We start from the raw sequence: 23,091 nt of genomic DNA, 5'->3' as shown, positions 1-23,091 counted from the left end.
GCCCTTTCTCTTTTTTGCTGGCTTTGAGAAAGTATTTCATGTTTGTATTTTATCCAGGGTTGACTACTAAAATAGGCTTTATTTTGGCATCGGCCAGGCTTTGCTATGTTTTTGGATTTTTTTTTTTGCCAGTCACCACATAAGACCATAGTCCCATTGCTTTGGCTTTTTTGATGTGTTTAAGAGGTGATTTAAAAATTTTTATGACTATTTATTGTTTCTGAGTCATCGAATACATCATCATCTCAACCTTCTTGATCTTTTAACTACACACTCTCCCAAAATATCACTGAGGTCCTCTGACCAGATGCTTCTGCATATACCTGAGATCGGGCCTTTGCTGTAGCTGCCACTGAACTTTGGACCTGCTTGCTGCTTCACATCAGGACCTGACCATTGTCTTCAAAACCAACTTAAATTTTTGTTTTACATCACCGGGGCTGATGCTTGTTGTTTATATATTTGCTTACAAATAAAATGACTTAAAGTAATGTTCGGGAACAGAATTAAGTTTTATAGCATTAAATGTTGACACAGCTTCCATCAGTTATTTTTCATAAAAACAGCTTGTTTATTTCAGGTCAGTCACCTTTCTAATTATGCTAAAATACTATATAATACTATATTGTATTGGGATAGAGGCAGAGCATATGTGAATATTTGGGGGAGGAAGTGTACAATGTGACTACCATCTTGTCATCGACTACACAAAGTGCAGAAGGTACAAACAAACCTATTTTATTATTAGTATTATTATTATTATTATTATTTCAACAAATCATTCAGTGGTGACTATCAAAAATATGAAGAAGGCAAATGAAAGATGATGATAGAGTTGTAGTTTTTTCTTCCAGCCAGTAGATGGCAATCACGCTCTTATAAAAGCTTGACATCCCCTCCTACAAACCATAAGAAAAGTAACTGGGTATTTTTCTTATGCGCTGTTGCTTTGTGCGTCCAGTTCAGTGACCGTCCAAACTGTGAATCTCAAGTTAAAGCCATGGCCAAGGACATGACTCTGCTGTGGGGGACCGGCTCTCCTCCCTGTTGGAGGGTGATGATCGCTCTGGAGGAGAAGAGCCTGCAGGGCTACAACCAAAAACTGCTGTCCTTCGAGAAAATGGAGCACAAGTCCCAAGAAGTGTTAGATATAAACCCCAGGGGACAGGTAGGGAGGAGCTTTTAGCACACCACCCCTTATAACTGACACAACACTTGACTTTGCGCCATAATATTATATAACAATCTCACGTTAACGTCACGGTTATAAACGCTGATATCGGCGCTTTTGTGCTGCAGGACGGTTAACGGATAAAGATGTGCAGGAAAACACTTCAGGACACGCCCTGCTGCACCTGATTGGACGAACATTTCTCGTGAGCTGACACGTGTAGAAATGAGCACGCGAGTTTGAAGCCGAACTGCACCAACATGGCGGCTCGTTTACGTTAGAGAAAAGTTAACGGAAATGTGTTTATAAAAGCATCTGAGGCGAGAAATGCACCGTGTAGCTGTCTTCATTTATCATAAAAACCGACTAGTTTAAAATGTTTAAATGCATATTAAAGCTTTAAGATAACCAGTTTGAACTTGACTAGCATATACTAGCACACTTCCATCAGACTTTAAATGCGTCTTATTGAATTTATTAGGGAACAGCACAAAAGCAGGACAGTGTTAAATAAAATGTAGAAATGAGGGGTTGTATCGTTGAATATGGGCTCTTGAATATAACCTGCAGCTGACTAAGTGTAGTAAAATAAGCAGTTTAATTTACATCTTTACACTTTCCAAATCTCAGACTGGAAACTGGCCTTTAACCATAAATACGGGAAACACTGCAGAGTGTTATTTTATCCCAGTAAAGTTCTGTTAAAATAAGTAATCAATTTTTTTTAATTGTATTTGTTTGATATACAAACGGTTAACCTAAATAACACCCAGTAGCCTTAGCATTAAAACCTGTTATACAGTACCTAATGACAGTTTTCTTGCTGACACTATTATAATTTCTTTTTCAGCTTCCCACTTTCAAACATGGAGACAATGTCATCAATGAATCTTACGCAGCCTGTTTTTACCTGGAGGTGAGAACGTCATTTTGACAAAATATTCACTCACACTGAATGCAACATCACAAAATGTGCCCCAGTTAAATGTGTGTCTTTTCCTAATGTCTTGCAGAGCCAGTTTAAATCCCAGGGAACCAAACTGATCCCAGATGGCCCAGCAGAACAAGCTCTGATGTACCAGCGCATGTTTGAGGGTCTCACATTCTACGAGAAACTCAGTAAGTGTTATCTGTATTTTCAAATCCTGATTTCTCCTTTTATAAATTATTCCTTTGAGCCTCAATTCTCTCAAGGAACTTAGGAATGCTGCAAAATGCATATCTCAAATTTTAAAGGAACCATTTTTAATCAGAGTATTGCATAAAGTCAGTTACACTTGTAGGATATTGATCTGGTCAGTTTAGTAGCAGAGGGTTTTTTTAAATCAGTTTCAGCTGCTTTGCTGTTGATGAATTTAACTGTTCACTGGTTTTTTTTCCACTAGTTTTGCATTTCACTGGGGTCATTATCACTACTGCTAGTATGAGCTGATACCTGGACCCTAGAGGTAGCCCAACTCCTCCAGGATAGCACATCAATGCAAAACATTGACAGAAGGTTTGCTGTGTCTCCTAGCACAATCTCAAGAGCATGGAGGAGATTCCAGGAGACAGGAAGTTGCTGTAGGAGGCCTGTACAAGGCTGTAGATGGTCCTTAACCCATCAACAGGACCAGTATCTGCTCCTTTGTGCAAGAAGGAACAGGGCAAACACTGCCAGAACTTGAATATGACCTCCAGCAGGACACTGGCATGAATGTCTGACTAAACAATCAGAAACTGACTTCATGAGGGTGGCCCCTGTCCTCACTGCCTGACGCCATGGAGCCAGATTTGCTTTTGCCATAGACTAGCAGAATTGGCAGGTTCATCACTGGTGCTCTGTGCTTTTCACAGATGAGAGCAGGTTCACCCTGAGCACGTGTAACAGACGTGGAAAGGGTCTAGAGAAGCACAACTGTGCCCGGCCTCATATGATGAGAGTATGCAGGGAGTTCATGGAGGATCAAGGAATTGATACATCAGCTTGCCCTCACACTCATCTGACCTAAATCCATTTCAGCACCTCTGCACACCATTTTGAGTTGCTGCTTTGACATTTCAGTAAAATGGACTAACCTGCTACATCGTTGTTTTCACTTTGGTTTTCAGGGCATCTTTGAATTCAGCCCTTTGTAGCTTGGTGATTTTAATTTCTGACACATTTTCCTCCCTATCAGTGTAGATATCAAGCATGTTTTTCCCATTGAGACTGAGGTGTTTTCAAAGTGTTCCTGTAATTTTTGAGCAGTGTATTTCATTGACCATATGTTTTTTTTAAATTTCCAGATTTATCACTAAGTGCTGATATTATGTGAATATGTTAAAGTCAAGTGTGCACAACAATCTTTTGTTACACAAACAGCACTAGAAACAGTGCTGTAGCTCTGATGTGAAACCGTCTAAATGTAATTATTATGATCTCTGTCGGCTCACTGAAGTATTTTTGTCCTACAGCGGCCACCATAGGGACGATTATGCACTTGAATTGGGAGGGGTACGAGAACAGTTTTCAGTTGCAATCTGACATCTAGTGGTAACATTTTGCATCTGTAACGCTAATATTTTACGTATAAAGTTTTGTGTTTTCTCAGATGCAGTTATCTACTATGAGTGGTATGTCCCTGAAGGTGAGAGACATGAATCGGCTCTGAAGAGGAACAAAGAAGCTCTGGTCACTGAACTCAAACTCTGGGAGAGTTACCTGCAGAAGGTATGTGCATGAACACACAAACTCAGACAGACTCGGCCTGCTTTGATTTGTTCCAACCGTATTTTTGTTTTTTATTTTTTCAAGCTGGGCTCAGGCTCTTACCTGGCAGGACCGTCTTTCACGCTAGCAGACGTGGTCGTTTTTCCAACAGTTGGCACTCTCTTCAGGTTTGGGTAAGCACGCAGAGGCTTTTTGCATTTCCATGTGGTCTCATCAGTAAAATGAAAGATGATCTGTAGACACGGGACTTGAAAGTCTTCTTAATTCTGATTCGTAGGTTGTCTCCAGAGCGTTATCCTAAACTGGGAGAGTACTACAATCTGCTGAAGGAGAGACCCAGTGTCAAAGCCAGCTGGCCTCCTCATTGGTTGGAGAACCCCAAGGGCCAAGATACACTGAAAGACATCTGATATTCATACACAGATGTAAACATGATGCTGCATAATGACAGAGCAGCTTTTGTTGCCCTTATGCATTCTGTGTATATCTAACAACAGTTTCTGGTTACTCATACATGTTCAGCTTTGTCTAATAGCAGAATAACTCAGTCACACTATCGTAAAGTAAAGAACTAGTTTTCCCTGCTCAAAGCTAGCTCAAATGCTTTGTGTTTCCATGACTTTGCATAGTTCAATAATGCATCCTTTCCACAACTTTTTTTTGTCTTGTCAATAAAAAAAATGTGCATTAGCTTTGTAGAGATGTTTTTCTTTTGTATGTTTGAGCACTGATTCAAGACTTGCACATTTGTAACAAAAAATCCATACACATACAAAGTCACCTCATGTTTTATTCTTTGTTGGATCCATTTCTTGAGCTTTTTAGACATTTTCCTGAACTTGCTGTGATAAACTATCCATCCATCCATTCGCTTCCGCTTATCCTTTTCAGGGTCGCGGGGGGTGCTGGAGCCTATCCCAGCTGTCATAGGGCGAGAGGCGGGGTACACCCTGGACAGGTCGCCAGTCTGTCACAGGGCTAACACACAGGGACAGACAACCATTTGCTCTCACATTCACACCTAGTGACAATTTGGATTATCCAATCAACCTATCCCCACAAGCGGAATGTCTTTGGACGGTGGGAGGAAGCCGGAGTACCCGGAGGGAACCCACGCAAACACGGGGAGAACATGCAAACTCCACACAGAAAGTTTATATATTTTATTTATTGTTGACTATTTAATTTGTAAAATATGTGTATACACACACACACACGTAGAAAAACATTTAGTATACACATCCAGAAATTTTTTTATTTTTTTTTGCATATACTATTATACATTGTGCATATATTTATTAGTTTCAGATTTAGCCATTCGTATATTTTGCCTGTTTATGTTATTGTATTTTGCACAACTCTGTTGCTTGTGCAGCTCGCACACAAGAATTTCACTCACATGTGCTGTACCAATGTACCTGCACATGTGATGTGACAATAAAAGTGATTTGATTTGAAAGACCCCGGCCTGATGTTGGAATTGAGCTCAGGACCTTCTTGCTGTGCGGCAACGGTGCTAACCACCGTGCCGTGTTAAACTACGAGTGGCCAAATCCAGTCTGGCACATTCTTAAAAAGAAGGAATGCACAAAACGCCTGAAAACCACAGAAGACAAAGTGACAATGATGATGATTTCAATTCAGAATTCTTTGAGCATTTTGTCTACATTTCATCTGTCGCAGGAGCTGTGACCCCCTTCTCTCCTCTGTACATGATGTACGTTGTATAGCTGAAAGCGAGCCACAAACCTACAAACTCAATATGTTATAGGCAATATAAAATGTGCAAAAAACAATGTGGGAACGTTTCTTCTGTCTTAAATTATTTTATTCACTGGCCTTATACATTAAATATTGAGATAACTTTCCATTCTAGTAATATTTAAATATATTATATTGTGATAGAGGGTGACCACATTTGAATATGGAGGGGGGGGGCAGGGAGTGTCTCCTGTCAAATATGATTGTTTTATCACCGACAACAAAATATAGAAGGTACACAAGCAGAGACAAAGTGTGATAACAAGTGTTCTTTTTTTATTTTGCTTTGAACCAGTGACGGCATGCAACACAGAGCCCCCTGAGCCCACATTATTATAAACAGCTACATTTACTGTGAGGACAGGACAGGGATGGGTCTGAATTCTGGGGTTCAGAGGTTTGGAGAAACTTTCTTACATCACAGCTGAGCTGTCCTTTCAGGAACATCATCTGTAAGCTCATCGCAGGGAACAAGCAGGACTCTCCATCTTCACCAGCAGCTCCCTCAGAGGACTTCATGATAGTGACCTTTGCTCTGTGTAATGTTAGAAGCTCAGAGGCTCTGGACTTTTACACAATGATGTTATATTCAGTCCTGTATCACTTTATATATTTCAACGTGAAATGATCCTCTCTGGTTAGTCTTGTATGAATTGCATGAGTCTCAATTACTTTATAGCTGCTAACACAACATTAGCAACATTAACACAGTGTTAAATAATTTCAGATTAAAGTTTCTAGTTTATCATACAAATGAAGATCTTTTATCTGTCATCAGACAGATTAGTGTTGTCAGAGAAAATCTCATGCAGCTTCATGCAGCTTCATACAGCTGACTACATTCAGTGTTAAAAACAGTCTGATATCTTTGCTGCAAAAGAACATTTCCAAATAAGAAACCAAATTTACATCATCATTACTCAATTTTGGGGGTTTTCTCTTAAAATAACTTGAGGCAATGGTTTCTTTGATTTGGAACCTTCAAACCATAAAATTATTTCTTTTACTGATGATGATGATTACTATTTTAAAACATGTAATCAATACATAAAATTAAGAATTTTTTCCATCTCATGTCTCAGCATGAGCCTATTTTAGCTTGTTAGCTCAGAGAGTTCAAAAAGCAATCCTGGGAAGAAGGTTTTACTGACAACTTTAAGAGGGAGCTATAGTATCTTACAAAGTAGCTTTGTGAGTGCTTACATTGTAATGAATTGTTATTAAAACTACATAATGATTTTTACAGTATGCTTAAAAAATGTTTAATACACCAAAGTCCACTAAGCCCACATCACCCCTTTTATGTTGACGTGAAGAAATATAATGCAAATTGGCCCCTAAAGTTACTTTTTTTGTTAGGGAGGATTTGTTTGTTGTTGAGTGCAATGTTTTCACTAAAAGAGTTTTCACTAGCAGTCAAAAACTAATGTGTGTACTTATGTCTGCATTTTTATTCTGTTAAATACAAACAAAATTATAGCAGAAGTGCTGCCACGCGTGTGGCCCGATAGAGAGTACCAGTTTGTTTATTTGGTTCAATGAAAGGCTTCAGGTAGTTAAGAGTGAGAAACTTCTGCAGTTATGTCTTGTTATACAATATTTAAAAAAATATTTTTGAAAATTTGAAAAGCAAACACTACACTACATTTTTGTAAATATTTGGCATTGTTTTCTTGTTTGTTTGTTTGTTTGGGGGTTGTACTACTTGAACACTAAAGTGTCCCTCAAACAAGGTGACAGCTCCAGCAGTGGCCCACAGCTCAGTTAAGTTTGAGATCCCTGCCTTAGAGAATAAGTATAGCTCGTATTATGGCCGCCACGCAGGTTCATCCGGGTCTCCTAAGGATGACCTTCCTAAGTATAAGTGACCACTGCAGTGCACCCTACGAAAAAGTCAAATGGATTCGTAACAATTGCAGTTACTTTCTCCAACCAGTAGGTGGCAATACGCGCTTTTTTAAAAGCTGGACAGCGACACACTTGTTAAGAGAAGTTCAAATGTGCTGTTGTGTTTTGCGTGACGCCGTGAATCTCAAGTTAAAGCCATGGCCAAGGACATGACTCTGCTGTGGGGAAGCGGCTCTCCTCCCTGTTGGAGGGTGCTGATCGCTCTGGAGGAGAAGAGCCTGCAAGGATACAACCAAAAATTGTTCTCCTTAGAAAAACTGGAGCACAAGTTCAAAGAAGTGTTAGATATAAATCCCAGGGGACAGGTAGGGTGAGCTATTTTGCAAACAAGCCCTTGTTACTAACACAACACTGACAAATATCCTTGAATCTGATCCTTTTGCATAATACATTGCACAATAACCTTGACGACATCACGGTCATTAATTAACATTGAAATATGGGTTGTTGCTCTGGCGGAAAAGATTCCGTTATTCAAGTAGACTTTTTTTAATTTTTATTTTTTAAGACGCTCCAAGAGACGCCTTGCAGCACCTGATTGGACGAGCACTTATCGTGAGCTGACACGTATATGGGTGTAGAGATAACTGAGCTCTTGTGTTTGCAGCTGGGTTTCAAACTTTTTCTTTCTTTTTTCTCACACTTGGTTATATAATAATGAATAAGAGCTTGGAGTTGAAGCGCCCTGCCCACAAGTACCATGATGATTTCCAGTACTGCCAAAGAACCAGTTTGAACTTGACGAGCAGGTTTAATCGAATGGCCAGACTGGCCCATTTTTAAAAATGTGTTACTGGGTTTAGTTTGTTTAGGGAACAGCGTTAAATAAAACACAGAAATGTGAGGTTTGGTGTCTGAATATGTGACACGTTGTGTGTAATCTCACTTGTTCTTGTAATTATTATTAAGGATTCCTGTTTGATCCAGCACAGCAGCTTATTGACTCTAACACACTTTTATAACTTGTCATTATTATGATTATTGTTATTCATTTCTTTATTTATTTTTCAGCTTCCCACTTTCAAACATGGAGACAATGTCATCAATGAATCTTACGCAGCCTGTTTTTACCTGGAGGTGAGAACGTCATTTTGACAAAATATTCACTCACACTGAATGCAACATCACAAAATGTGCCCCAGTTAAATGTGTGTCTTTTCCTAATGTCTTGCAGAGCCAGTTTAAATCCCAGGGAACCAAACTGATCCAGATGGCCCAGCAGAACAAGCTCTGATGTACCAGCGCATGTTTGAGGGTCTCACATTCTACGAGAAACTCAGTAAGTGTTATTATTCCTCTGAGCCTCGTCTCTCAGGAAATTTCAAGGAAAAAAATTAAGTTATTACACAGAAAACCTTTGGATCAACTTCCAAAATAATGCCTCTTTGGATAACTTATGTTTTAAAATGGAAAGATTCTCACATCATGTGAACCTGCTAACAGATGAATGTGCCATCTTTTAATGTTTTGTTTTTTAGACGTTGTTATCTACTACACCTTCAACTGGTTTGTCCCTGAAGGTGAGAGACATGAATCGGCTCTGAAGAGAAACAAAGAAGCTCTGGTCAGTGAACTCAGACTCTGGGAGAGTTACCTGCAGAAGGTATGTGCATGAACACACAAACTCAGACAGACTCGGCCTGCTTTGATTTGTTCCAACTGTATTTTCTTTTTCCAAGCTGGGCTCAGGCTCTTACCTGGCAGGACCGTCTTTCACGCTAGCAGACGTGGTCGTTTTTCCAACAGTTGGCACACTCTTCAGGTTTGGGTAAGCACGCAGAGGCTGTTTGCATTTCCACGTGGTCTCATCAGTAAAATGAAAGATGATCTGTAGACATGGGACTTGAAAGTCTTCTTAATTCTGATTCGTAGGTTGTCTCCAGAGCGTTATCCTAAACTGGGAGAGTACTACAATCTGCTGAAGGAGAGACCCAGTGTCAAAGCCAGCTGGCCTCCTCATTGGTTGGAGAACCCCAAGAGGCTAGATACACTGAAAGACATCTGATATTCATCCATAGATGATGCTGCATAATGACAGAGCGGCTCTTGTTTTTTTGCTTGCAGCTTTTGGTAACTCATACGTATTCCGTTTTTTCTGACAGCAGTTTAACTTCACCGCAGAAGTCATGACTTTGCATCTTTTTCTATCCTGTCAATAAAAAACCTTCCAAGAAACAAAAACATTCACTAGTTTTGTGGAGTTATTTCTTTTTTATTAGGATTTTCACATTTAAAACAATGTAACTCTTGTGCTTCCATACAAGTTACCATGTATCTTAAAAAGAAGGAGAGAACAAAAAGCCTAAAAAACAGCACATTATGTCATCAAAAGATTCAGTGAATCTGGAGAAAGCTCTGTGTGCGAGCACCCAGACCAAAAATCATTATAGGATGTTTTGCCTCAAGCGGCAATGCATTAAAAACTGGCATGATTCTGTCATGGAAATCACTGCGTGGGCCCAGGATCACTTCCAGAAATCACTGCTTCTTTTTACACCTCCTGGCTTTATTGTTGCTGCTTTCAGAGAATAGACTGAAGCTTGTTTCTAGTTTTAAAATGTACTGTAATATTGGAAGTAGGAAAGAGTGGCAAAATAAATTTTCACCTTAAATAATTTAAATGATTTTTTTCATTAACAGCTGTCGATTTATTGTGAATCTATGAACTTCTATAAAAAACTGTAGCGCATCTTTGAAGCCGTTTTGGTGTGTCTGCTTCTCTTTTCACATCTCGGGCATCACAGATATAGGAAACTGCTGACTGATCCGTTCTCAGGCATTGCACTCTTACTGTCAGTACTCTTTGTGTAGTGCAAAGCTTTCTCTGTTTTTCTGAAATGAACAAAAGTCTTAAGATGCTTATGGAACACAATGTTGAGCCGGACAGCCTGACTTCTTCTGTCAGTTTCTTTCTATTAGCTCCCTGCATTCACCCACGTGCAGCATGTTTACACCTCGATGTAAACAGCAAGAATTAAAACATGGAAAATGTTGAATATTTTCAGTTCTGAGAAACAAGCACTAATGTACCGATGCATGACGGAAGGTCTCACCCTTACGGGAAACACTGTATGCTAGACTTGCACAAATTCAAGCAGAAGCAATGAAGACAGTCACACATTCATGCTGGGAGTTCCTCACACTTAATGTAATATCACAGCAGCTTTTGTTACCCTAATAGACAATCTGTGATCTAACCATGTTCAGGTTACTTCAATAGTAACCCATGTAGTTATCCAGTTTCATCCTCCCAGTCACACCACAGTAAAGGAATTCTGCTACGTGACTAGAACTGGCTTTTCCTGTTCAACAGTTGATCAAATCCATTGTGCTACCATTTCTTTAGGCTGATAGTTCAGTAGTGCACCATTTGCATGATTTTGCATTTTAACAAAAGTTAGTCGTATAGTAGCTATCCAGGCTCATCCCCTCAGTCATACAATAGTACAGGAAAGCATGTGTTGTCATGACTTTGCATAAATCACATAGTTCAGTGTTACGCAATCTTGCATTTTGATCCAATAAAAAATAAATAAATAAACATGACGTGCTAAAGAAGACTTGTGCAAAAGTTCTTATTATGGAGAAAATTTTAATTATAATGTCAAACCCATTAAAAACATGAAAATAATACTTTGCAGGAGTGTGTTGGAGGAAAACCACGTGCTTTTGTTGTGGTAGATTATCATCTGGAAGCCACAACAGACCTAGAGTAGTGGAGAGTGATTGCGTTTTTTTCCACTGCCACACTGATTCTGGAACTGCTCAGGTGGACATTTACTCTGAGTTTTGTGAGGAAGCATCACAGAGAAACTGGGGTTGCTTTTACATAGGTGGCATCAGAGACATGCATTGGACAGTTTCCATGTACATGACATGCTAAGTCATCGTGAGTTTTCAACAGATATTAAGAGATGATCACGTGAGTTGTGAATGTTATCTGCCCCCCCGTATAACCTTTATCAGTTGTAATCATCCAGCGATATCACCAGTGGATGTGCAACGTGAAAACAGCAGGTTGTTAAAATGTAAACCATGATCAAGGACTATTTTGAGAGGTATCAGGAACTGCAAATAAAACAACTCGAGGGCTCTATAAACCTGAAATTAGCCACCAATGTGCACAGTGAAACACTCACTAAACTTTTGTGTTATATTTTACAGGTTTTGTCACTTTAAAAAAATACCGTTTATATAGTCATGTGAAAAAAAAGTCTTCTATGCAGTCCTATGAAAAACTAAGTTCAAACTTTCTGCTTCCATAGAAACTGAGAGGATAAGTCACAGCCAAGTGTTGGTAATTAAATGTTTAATTATATTTTTGAGCACCACTATAAAAAGGAAGGTTTTGGCAGTGTGCTGGTCACACACTGTGTTAACACAACGCCACAATCTTCTTAGCAGTGGACATCCCAGTAATTTCATCCCTAGGTCAGACTGGAAATGCTCAGAGAGACTGCAACAAAACACAAGACTTCGGGAACAGTGTCCTTTAAACAGACAAGACCAAATTGTACAGTCGATGTAATGCACAACGCCACATGTAGCAAAATCCAAATGCAGCATATTAGCACAAATACCTCACACCAGCTGTACAGCTCGGTTGAGGAGGATTTGTTTTGTACCCACAGGACCTCAGCTAGCATGTTAAATGTTGAGTCAACCATGAACTCCTCTGGATCCCAAAGTCCTCTAGGGTGAAATGAATCCATCTGTCCAACAGCTAAAGCCTGGCTGAATCTGGTTCAAGCAACAAGATGACAAGACAGCAAATCTATAACAGAAAAAGAAAAAACTTAATGTGTTGCAGAGTCCCAGTCAGAAACTTGGATTCAACCTTGAAATGCTGTCGCAGGCCTTTTAAAACAAAGCTGTCCATGAATGAATGCTTGAAAACCACAATGAACTGAAGCAACGTTGTAAAGAGGGAGCCACAATGTCTCCATGGCGACTCATAATCCACACAGATGTAGTTAATAGTTAATCAGCAGTGCTGTTACTAAGGGGGCTGCTCGTGTTTGATCTGTCTTGTGTTGAGGCACCGATCTTTTTACGTAACAATAAAATGGGAAGGGCTGTAGCTTGCTATAAATCTGTCTGTGCTCCTCTAGCTGCTGTCTTCATTTCATCATCCCTCCACAACTTCACCCTCAGTTGTAAGAATTCCCTCTGAAACCATGGCTAAGGCAATGACTCTCCTGTGGGGGGCCGGATCGCCTCCCTGTTGGAGGGTGATGATCGCTCTGGAGGAGAAGAACCTGCAGGGCTACAACCAAAAACTGCTGTCCTTCGATAAAATGGAGCACAAGTCCAAAGAAGTGTTAGATATAAATCCCAGGGGACAGGTAGGGCCTTAAGAAAATTACACCTTAGCTAATGTACCATACAATATTATCATTAAGTCTAATGCTTAAAAACACTTTGCATAATAACCTCAACAACCTCATCCTCATCAACATGATATATGTATTGTTGCTCTACTAGCTAAGTAAAGCTGGTTACACAACATTATTCAGCCCGCCCATCTTAGTTTTTTTTAGGTTTTAGAAAGGCAGCTGTGAAAGTTGACCTTTGGCCAATGGTGGGCTGTGTCCCAAGAGCAGCTGTTTCAGTTCAGTGCCCTTCTGTCAACACTGATTGTTGGTATATTACAAAATCTTATCCAATGTAGATCTTAACATACTGGCCTGTTCACCTGATTTCTCCTTGGGCATAACGGATTAAAAGTTGCTCAGCACACGCGGGTTAGCACCAAGAACCTGGAGTGTAGTTAAAGCTGTCAAAGTCACGAGGATTTTTGTTTTTTACAACAGGGTCAAATACTTTGTGAAGCTAAAGGTTAGCAAGACGTTATTAGCATGACAGTACTGTATATTGACCTGTTCTGCAGATTGGAGGGGTGACACGCCTGCTACAGCTTTAGCAGCTAACTTAGGCAAAAACAAACTACAATATGTTATATGTTGCACTTTGTGATGCACTACAACATGTAATCATAGCAATCTGCTACTGGCGGCTCTCAGTGCAATTAACATAGCAAACTTCGGGTATCCAAGTGATTCAAATGGCAGCTTTGATAGTTTGTCTTGCTCACGTTCTAATTTTTTTTCCACAGCTTCCAACATTCAAACATGGAAACACTATTGTGAACGACTCCTATGCAGTCTGTTTTTACCTGGAGGTGAGGATTCTAATTCATTAAGAATTATACTGACCCTAAAACTAAATTCAACATCACAAACAGTAACAAGCTCATATGTGTGCGCGTTTTTTTCTTTCCTCAATGGCAGAGCCAGTTTAAGTCCCAAGGAAACAAACTGATCCCGGACAGCCAAGAAGAACAAGCTCTGATGTACCAACGCATGTTTGAGGGTCTCACATTCTACGAGAAACTCAGTAAGACGAAAACTTTGCCTACACAGTTTTACAGTTGACTTAGCAGTAGCAGCTTGAGGAGATATGGGTGAACTTTGAGGAAGCAGTCTCTTCCCTTCAGAGCCTGCCAAACTTACTAGACTGGTGTTCCATCACGTTAGATGATGATGGAGATAAGTAACTGAAATAAGTCCAGACCCAAAACAAAACATTTTAGACAGTTTATGAGCAGTGGATTTTGTATGTATTTGAAAGCCATTTATATCCTAGCTCTTACAGGTTTATGAATGTGTTTTATGATTGCAGCTCAGACAGATACAAAGGTCGCAGTCCACTTAAAAATCTTAAACATTAGCAATAAAATCTTAACGTCAATTCCAAAATGGACAGGGAACCAATGAAGGGACGTGTTCATGATTTCCAATACCAGTAAAAAGATGAACTGCTGTATTCTTGACTTACAGCAGGTGGCACAGAGATAGTTATTCTGTACCAAAGTAGAAAGTCGTCCAGGTGGGAAGTGATAAAAGGGTTTTCCAGGCCCTTTTGAGGAAGTCCGGACTTTATCTTGGCAATGACTCTGAGTTGATAAAAGAAATGGTACAATAGTAAATGGAGTGTTGCTTATATAACACTAACAAAGCACAGAGAGTGCTTTTTACTACAAGCCTCATTCATCACCCAGTCACACAAAAGCACTTTTTTCCTGTACCTAAATGCTTTTGTGCGCACATACAGATGCATCAGGTGGTCATCATCAGGATTTTGCTCGAGAAAACTGGAGTCTGGAGTAGTCAGGGGATAAAATTCAGTGACCTTCCAGTTGGTAGATGACTTGCTCTATCTCCTCAGCTACAGCTGCCCAATAAAATCAACATCAATATTGTAAAGAACAGTGAACTCAAAATCACAGTGTGGGCTCTTGGAGAGTGGGTAGTCTTTTACCAAAAATAGTGCTTGATAAAAATAGTGCTGCGATGCCTTTACAGTAAAAAATGTTTTTAGCATCATGTGATTGAGTTTTGTTTATTTTCAGATGCGGTTATCTACTACGACTGGTTTGTTCCTGAAGGTGAGAGACATGAATCGGCGCTGAATAGAAACAAAGAGGCTCTGACCACTGAACTCAAACTCTGGGAGGGTTACCTGCAGAAGGTATGTGAAGGCACACACACACAAACACACGCACACACACACAAACACACACACACACAGAAACACAAGCTGACATCACCTGCTTTGGTTTATTCAAACTGTGCTGTAATTTGCATTTCTTTTATCCAAGCTGGGCTCAGGCTCTCATGTGGCAGGACCGTCCTTCACACTGGCAGATGTGGTCATTTTTCCTACAGTTGCTTATCTTTTCAGATTTGGGTAAGAGTGGCAGAGAAGGAAATAGAAATGACAGCTGCTTCTCCTTCATGTTTCATCAGTATAATAAGTGATGATCTGTAGTCACTGAACTTTATATTCTATATTCTACCTTCTGCTCTGATCTGTAGGCTGTCTGCAAAGCGTTATCCTAAACTGGGAGAGTACTACAATCTGCTGAAGGATAGACCCAGTGTCAAAGCCAGCTGGCCTCCTCATTGGCTGGAGAACCCTGAGGGACAAGACACACTGAAAGACATCTGACATTCATGCAGACGTGAATGAATGTCACATAATAATATTGCAGCTTTTGTTTGTGTGTATATCGAACAACAGTTTCTGTTGACTGATACAAGTTCAGGTTCCATTAACAGCAGTTTTTTTTTTGTTGTTTGTTTGTTTTTAATATGAGATGTCATGTAGCATCAACCAACAGTCAAAAAAATTAAATCTACACTTTTTTTTAACCTTTAATAAATTTATATCAGTGAACTGGAGTCAGAACATTTTTTGCTAAAGAAGAAAAGGACTAAGAACTAGTTTTCTGTACACAAAGGGAACTCCAATGCCTCATGCTTCAATTTGATATCATTTGCATGATTTTACATTGCTACGTTAAATTCACAGCCTCATGTATACCCACTGAGTGTACTGTATTTTGGCCATTGTCACTTCAGTTAAAAATAAACTTGTGTCAATCAGCATTGTTGACGTATTTCATTATGCTTGTGAACATGAACTCAGATCCTGCACATCTAGGCACCACTAAAACCCTTTTACGTGAGGGTTTTTTTGCAAAGCATGATCAGAAGCTGAGTGAGGTAATTTCAGGATGAACCCAGCCTTTTTAGTTTTATAAAGTTGGTCAACTTCTTATCAGGGAACTTGTATGAGAGGGACACAGTTAATGTCAGCTCACACAGGTTTTATTTCTCTTTTGCTTTGCAGCATTTTGTTTGCTTTTTTGTCGCACACCAACGTCATTTCACTCATTCTGACATCAGCAGTTTTGTTTTTCGCCTGGTGTCACGCAGAATAAAGTCTGTATACGATAGCCTTCCAGTCGTAACCACGGCATTTTCAAGTCTCCACACATTCATGCAGCATGTTTTAATACTATACTGTACAATGCTACACTAGTGCTTCTCCTATCACACCCAGCAGCAGCAGCAGCAGCAGCTGTGTTGCTTATAGCCTTTATTGTTCATTTAATCTCTTAATATTTTTTGATTTTCTTTGTAAAAAACAAAACAAAAAAAACCTCCCGTCTTCCTGTAGGAAGCAGTTTGTGACTGGTTATATGCTGCCAGCTCTGCCCCTTTCATGTGAACGTGCTGGAAAAAGCCTGGGCTGGATTACCAAGCTGGTAAACACTGCGTGTGACCGCTTATCCTGAATGCAGTTGTTATGGTTAAATGAAGCCAGATAAGGCCCAAGATATCACTACTATGCTAAACATGTTTCATAGTACGTGCCTCTGCTGTACCTGTTGAATTGAGTTGAGTCAGGTACTCAGTTCTTGGAGCTTCACCTGGTTTTGTACTTGCTTGGAAAGGTTAAAGTAACTATCATGGAGCTGCACAAACCTGCCCGAAAGCCTCTGCCGAGTAGGAGAGCGCATACACATGAATTTGAAATGTTCAGATGTACAGTCGATCAGAAAATACTTCCACCTAGTGACTTTGCCCTCTCTTTAGCCTCTCAGTTAACCTTTATTCATATAAGGTGGTACACTAAGGAGTTCCTCTATTTTCAATGGGAGCCTTGTGTGACAAAGAAAACAAAAGAACGGATATAAAATTCCACTAATGGACAAGTAATGCGTGTGGCATGCAACCAGGTTGCCAGGTTATCAGTGGACCTGATAAAAACATCAGAAACAAACTGTTGCTGTAGTCAGCAAAAAATGCTTACATCATGCCAACTAAGCAAAATGAAAACACTGAAAGTAATGCACAAACACAATATATGTGTATGTATGTATCAGTCAAAGGCAAGAAGAAAAACATGCTTCTTATTCTGACATGTATGGGGAAATCTTGCAGAAGTTTATCCCACAGCAAGCTCTTCTTTGAAAAACAGCCCAAGATAACAGAGACAGCGATCGCAGCAAACATGCAGTTCTCTTCACCGCTGTTCATGCAGAAGTCCATGCTGCCAAGTGCACACTAACATGAGAAAGAAGCACAAAAGAAGAAAATAAAAACAGAAGCAGGGATTTGGTGAAGCTAGAAATGTGGATGTCAAATGAAAGAATGCATTAAAATCAGGGGTATCAGACAGAGAGACGTGAAAACTGTGCCAGTGTTGCGTAAGTGCCTGCGTGTGAAGTTGTAAATACACGACTGCTGAGTCACTGTGAGTTTCAAAATATCAGCAACAACACTGCAAGAATCTATAAAGCACGAACAAGGATGATAACAGTTTTTAACATACGTATAACAGATGGATGTCAACTACAGCTGTGATTGTTGACATGCAACCGTAATAATAAAGCCCACAGGAATAAAGTTGGGTTCTGATAAACCCCACAGAGACTTTCACTTTCACTTTAGTTTCTACACCTGATTTTAACGTTATAAACATTATTATTCACTGAAATTCAGAATATTGGTGCGGTTTTGCAATAGCTGTGAATACAACAATCTTTATCAAACAAAATGTTTCAAACTGTGCTGCTACAAAAATGTTCCGACAGCAGCATGTCAGGTAAAATGCAGGTGCGTGATCTCGCTCAAAAAATAATTCACACCCCGCTATCTGTGAGAAATCTCTTGTCAGAGCATCAAAATGGGACGGGACTTAAAGCCACCAATCCGGATGTTGAGGGCTGGAGTTTTGCTATATAATGAGGCTCTTTACCTGCTCTAGCTTCAGTCTTCTCATCTTTAACCTCCCTTTAACTTCAGCTCCCAGGTTAACCTCTGAAACCATGGCCAAGGACATGACTCTGTGGTGGGGCTCCGGCTCTCCCCCCTGCTGGAGGGTGCTGATTGCTCTGGAGGAGAAGAACCTGCAGGGATACAACCAAAAACTGCTCTCCTTCGAGAAAGGAGAGCACAAGTCGAAGGAAGTCATGGATGTAAACCCCAGGGGACAGGTAGGCTTGCATCACATTCATACCTTTAAACTGCACTCAAACCCCCACCTCCTGAAGTACTTTATATTCACTGTGCAATTACAAATAATAATGCCTAATTTTGAAGTATATATTAATAACATTCATTCTACTTTATCTTAAAGCTTCCTGCCTTCAAATTTGGGGACATAGTGATCAATGAGTCGTACGGTGCATGCTTCTTCCTGGAGGTGAGAACCTTACTTAAAATTTCATGTCACTGAGGAGTTGTTAAGTTGGAGGGCGACTGGTGATTGCATGCTCTGCAATGCTTTGTATAAGCAGACACCCTACACCGCAGGGTGCACTGCACCTCAGAACAGTTGCTCGTTTCATGTGTTTCCGTGTGCTTTCATGTGTTGTTTTCAGTCCAAGTTCAAGTCCCAGGGAACCAAGCTGATTCCTGACTGCGCCGGCTCCGACAACAATTGCGCTTTGATAGCTTTAATAATGCAGCGTGTGTTTGAGGGCAACACACTTCACCAGAAAATGGGTACGTTAACTCTGTCATGGCCTTCTGAACATACCTGTTGAGCTCGATATCCCTGTATGCTGATGTGGACACTGAAACCAGGGGATTTACAGAGTTTATAAAGAAAATCTTATAAAGTTCTTTCTGTATAACTTAGCTGTTGTTGTTGCCATTCAGAGATTTGCCTTTTGGGATTTTAAACAATGCTTGGCAACATCACGCACAAACCTGCAACCTTTAACCCGCTGAGACTTCATGTCTTCAGCAAACCTCCTCAGAGGCTTTGACATCAACTTTCACCGACGTGGTCCGAGGTGTTCAAAACACATGCAACACACAAAAGAGCTGTGCCTTCACTTAAGAGTGTTACATAATGCATTATTTCTCTGGGGAGTAACCCTCACAACATGCTGGGATGTTAATCTCTGCTCAAATTAGCCTTGCAAGTAAATTCCTGAGACAGTGTAGAAATGACACCAGAAAATCCCATGTAACCAAAATGAACATTTGCTTAACATGATCACTCATTTTTAAATAAGCTGCTATAGATGTTATTTGGGTACCTTTTTATAGTCTTCAGCCTGATGTTAGACAGTAATTGTCTGTTCTGATATTTTGCAGCGGATGTTTTTATGTACAACCGGAGGGTCCCGGAGAATGAGAGGCACGAATCTGCCTTTAAGAGACTCAAGGAGACGCTGACTACTGAGCTGCAGATGTGGGAGGGACACCTGAAGAAGGTATGATGCGCATGCACTCACAAGCACCCAGAGCACGACAGCTACAAAGCTGCAGAAACAGGCAATAACCCTAGCAGGAAGTTATAAGCTGTTGGATGTAATGGGTGCTACCGTGTAAAAGCACTTTGTCTATTTTCTTTTCTTTTTATCCCCTCGGTATTTTGACTCATTATAACGATTTAAAGGGGAAAAAAATGTCCAAAACATCTGTTCACAGAGATATCAATTGATGTTGAACATTTGATGTTTACGTTCCTGAAAACACCAACTCACAGTACAAGATTGTGCAGGAAGTCAGTGTAATGTTTATTTAACTAAGCAAGTCATTGGCAAAACCTTCCTATTTACAATAGTGGCCAGACTGCCTCAAGAGGAAATAGAGGCAAGTCAAAAAAACAAGTACCGAATGTTGACAGTTGGCCGATGCACAGTACTTGGATGATGACGAGCTGATTGTCTGAAGTCTTTTGTTGAGATATGCTCAGCAGCTGCTGTTAAGGAGACAATATATGTAGAAGAATTAGTAAGCCAAGTTTCACCAACTATTTAAAAGATTTTTTTAGCTTCCATCCAAAATCTTTTTTTCTTTGTCTTCTTTTTTAAGACACCAGGCGGTTTCCTGGCAGGGGAGAACTTCTCCATGGCTGATGTGATTGTTTTTCCAAGTGTTGCTCTTCTCTTACGCATGGGGTAAGTAAGCTAAATTTGCAAAACTGACTTGTAGCTGCCTGGATTGAATAACAAACAGCAACAAACTCACACCAACTTTCGTCTTTCTTGCAGGCTAAGCGAGGATAAATACCCCAAACTGGCAGAATACTACAAAAAGCTGCAGGGCAGACCAAGCGTCAAAGCCACCTGGCCTCCTACTTGGAAGGAGACCCCAGGACAGGAACTTTTAAAAGATATCTGAGACTGAGAAACCCATCAGCTGGCGAGCACATTTTTCCTGTTGCATTTTTAATTTGTTACCCTGTGCTGCTCTGCAGTGGATATTTGAACATTTGTTACTGAACATGCCATCTTATTTCTGTTGTGCTGTGAGTAAAAGCAATAAAAACTAAGTTTTATTTTTGTTTGCTTCATTATTTTCAAGTTAAATTTCCACCAATAAAATTTGACCTTTGGCGTCAAACCTGGCCCGTCAATGTAAATTTAAAGTTTTGATGCTATTTTTAACGAGGTACCACTCACATTAGTGCTGCGTAGTCTTGACAGGAGAGATCACCAAACAGAAACTTTAAATTAAACTTTTTGCTTTGTTTTCTCTGAAAACATCGCACAGTCATGTTTACGAAAACATTTCTATAATTATGCTGCCGTGTCACAATCAGAGCAGTGGCAAAGCCATCAGATTTTTTGTTGGGGTGGCCAGGCCTTTGCTTACATTGCAGTGGTGCAGAAACTGCTTTTGCATTCATTTTGCAGTAGAAGTCATAGTAATTTCTTTTCTCACCCACTCTTTTGATATGAATGTATATTAATGCCTACATTTTAGGCATTCATGTGCAATAACACTATTATGCCTTCAGCTGATCAAAAAAAATCAATAAAACCCTCTAGTGATTGTTGAAGTTATTGTTACTAAAGCTACGATAATTTCAGTGGTGTTGTGCTGCTAAAATATAAACAGGCAGCAGAAAAGCTTGAATAGCCTAACTTTATAGTAAAATTCCTTTTTATAGCATTTACAAGCTTAAACAAATAAAGCGCAATGAAAGGTCATCATATCAAAAGAGTCCTTTATCTATTGGGTGTGGTGCAACCACTTTTCTCTGCACAAAGGTAACTCAAATGGCCCGTGACAGCATGAGGTTGCATACATGAGGCACTTTGCATTAATCCTTTTCACTGCTATGTTAAATGCACATTCTCCTTATTAAGGATCAGTGAAAGCTCAGTTTGAAAATGCATTTGCAATATTATTTGGATGAGGTGTCCAAATCTGTCCACCAAGTTTGCTGTGATCACAGTTTAAAACCTCATAGGCCCATTTGGTTGTCTTTCGGTGGGGTGTGTTTTTTGGCTCAGCTGTTTGAAGAGGGAGAGAGCAGGTGATTCAGGCTGCAAGGCTATGGGATAGAGGCTGTGTGAGACACCTGTTACACATTGTCTAACCTGCCTCCATTATTTATTCAGTAGCACACCAGACGGAAGCGGGCTTACAATGAGAAGGAGAGCTGGCAGCAGTTTAAAACAGGCTGAATGGAGTATGGAGGTGACCAACAGGAACAAGGAGAGTACAAAGACCAAAAAGCACAATTGTTTCTGAGTGTGTGTGTTGGGAACCCACAACAATTCTGACTTGTTTGAAACATTGCTGCATGGTCCGTCTGAATATACGCTTGCTCAAAAAAGGAGTGTGTCATGCTACGTCTGCAAAATGAAAATACTGAATTAATGGAAACACAGGAAAGCACATTTTCAAATTAAATTCTCGGCATATGCCTTTTCTTTCCTTTTAGGTGTAGAGAAATCCCGATGCAGCCTATTACTGTTGAAACTTGCATGTAATAATATTGCAGGGCTGCAGCTGTGTGTGTGTGTGTTACTTGGACAAAGGGACTTCAGTAAAAACCACGAGTTTTGCCTTTCCTCTAGCAATCATTCACTCAGGAAACAGTCCACTGAAACGGACCCAGAAGAGCAGAGATAGTGATCGCAGCAAATGTGTCCACTGTAGCTTATTTCACCGCTATGTGACATTGGCAATTGTTCAAGTGCACTTTGACAAGAATTCAAAGGCTTACAGAATGAAGCACAAAGCAACTAGTATTATATTGTGTATATTTTAGTGCTAGATGAAATTTGTATTTCAAGTACAAAGATACATAAAATAGTTGATATTAGACACATTCAGAACTAATGCGATTGATGGACGTGAGAGACGTGCCAGAATCGTGTGTGCATTGTGTGCATGTGTGTACAGGGGGTGAAAACAAAGTGCTAAGTCACCGTGAGTTTCAACAAATCAACAGCATTACTTGTAAGAATATATGAATGCATGAAGAACGATCTTTAAGGGTTTAACATATGCACATTAGATGGATACCAAGGTTGTGACTGTTGACATGCAACCGTATTAATGAAGCACACACAAGTAACGTGCAGGAATGATGACATCTGAACGAACTGCACGGGAGCACGGCAGCAAAGCGCCCAGTGTCACTTTACTCTGTGCACTTGATTTGATCTGAAGGTGAATTGTTTTGTTTGCATTTCCAAACGCTTTTCAACATAAAAATGACAGTTTTGCACACCTGTGAATACGAGCAGCTTTAGATTAAATCACAGTCAATAAATTTAACTGTGCTGCTGCAGAAATCTCTGACTTTCATTATCATGTCATATAAACTGTGGGGTTGTGATGTAAGAGGGTAAGAGATCTCTTGTCAGAAGACCAAAATGGGACGGTACCTAAATCCACCAATCCGGATGTGGAGGGCTGGAGTTTTGCTATAAAACGAGACTGTTTCAGTCGTT

The 23,091-nt window shown here is 40.0% G+C and overlaps 3 protein-coding genes and 1 pseudogene across 4 annotated transcripts; all 4 read left to right on the top strand.

Moving 5' to 3' along the window:
• Positions 1-889: 889 nt before the first annotated feature.
• Positions 890-4,553, top strand: LOC146549580 (glutathione S-transferase A-like). The gene is made up of 6 exons (XM_085263010.1): positions 890-1,168; positions 2,022-2,087; positions 2,185-2,290; positions 3,745-3,863; positions 3,948-4,036; positions 4,141-4,553. The coding sequence occupies exons 1-6, from the start codon at positions 1,001-1,003 to the stop codon at positions 4,271-4,273; spliced, it is 681 nt and encodes a 226-aa protein (XP_085119136.1). The 5' UTR covers positions 890-1,000; the 3' UTR covers positions 4,274-4,553.
• A 3,108-nt stretch (positions 4,554-7,661) lies between these two features.
• On the top strand, positions 7,662-9,695 carry LOC146549579 (glutathione S-transferase A-like; annotated as a pseudogene). The gene is made up of 6 exons (XR_014890490.1): positions 7,662-7,837; positions 8,544-8,609; positions 8,707-8,811; positions 9,011-9,135; positions 9,212-9,300; positions 9,405-9,695. The product of XR_014890490.1 is annotated as a glutathione S-transferase A-like (transcript).
• Positions 9,696-12,637: 2,942 nt separating this feature from the next.
• LOC146549578 (glutathione S-transferase A-like) lies at positions 12,638-15,982 on the top strand. Its single transcript, XM_085263011.1, has 6 exons — positions 12,638-12,877; positions 13,648-13,713; positions 13,823-13,928; positions 14,944-15,062; positions 15,193-15,281; positions 15,410-15,982. The coding sequence occupies exons 1-6, from the start codon at positions 12,710-12,712 to the stop codon at positions 15,540-15,542; spliced, it is 681 nt and encodes a 226-aa protein (XP_085119137.1). The 5' UTR covers positions 12,638-12,709; the 3' UTR covers positions 15,543-15,982.
• A 2,185-nt stretch (positions 15,983-18,167) lies between these two features.
• Positions 18,168-20,678, top strand: LOC146549577 (glutathione S-transferase A-like). Its single transcript, XM_085263009.1, has 6 exons — positions 18,168-18,378; positions 18,522-18,587; positions 18,766-18,889; positions 19,490-19,608; positions 20,213-20,298; positions 20,392-20,678. The coding sequence occupies exons 1-6, from the start codon at positions 18,211-18,213 to the stop codon at positions 20,519-20,521; spliced, it is 693 nt and encodes a 230-aa protein (XP_085119135.1). The 5' UTR covers positions 18,168-18,210; the 3' UTR covers positions 20,522-20,678.
• Positions 20,679-23,091: the final 2,413 nt, after the last annotated feature.

The sequence above is a fragment of the Mchenga conophoros genome, linkage group LG22, assembly GCF_057382185.1.
Source record: "Mchenga conophoros isolate Kocher_MC1m ecotype Shallow Benthic linkage group LG22, M_conophoros_male_GT1.1, whole genome shotgun sequence".
NCBI lineage: Eukaryota > Metazoa > Chordata > Actinopteri > Cichliformes > Cichlidae > Mchenga > Mchenga conophoros.
Note: the sequence above shows the minus strand (reverse complement) of the source record. Positions and strands in the feature narration are given on the sequence as shown.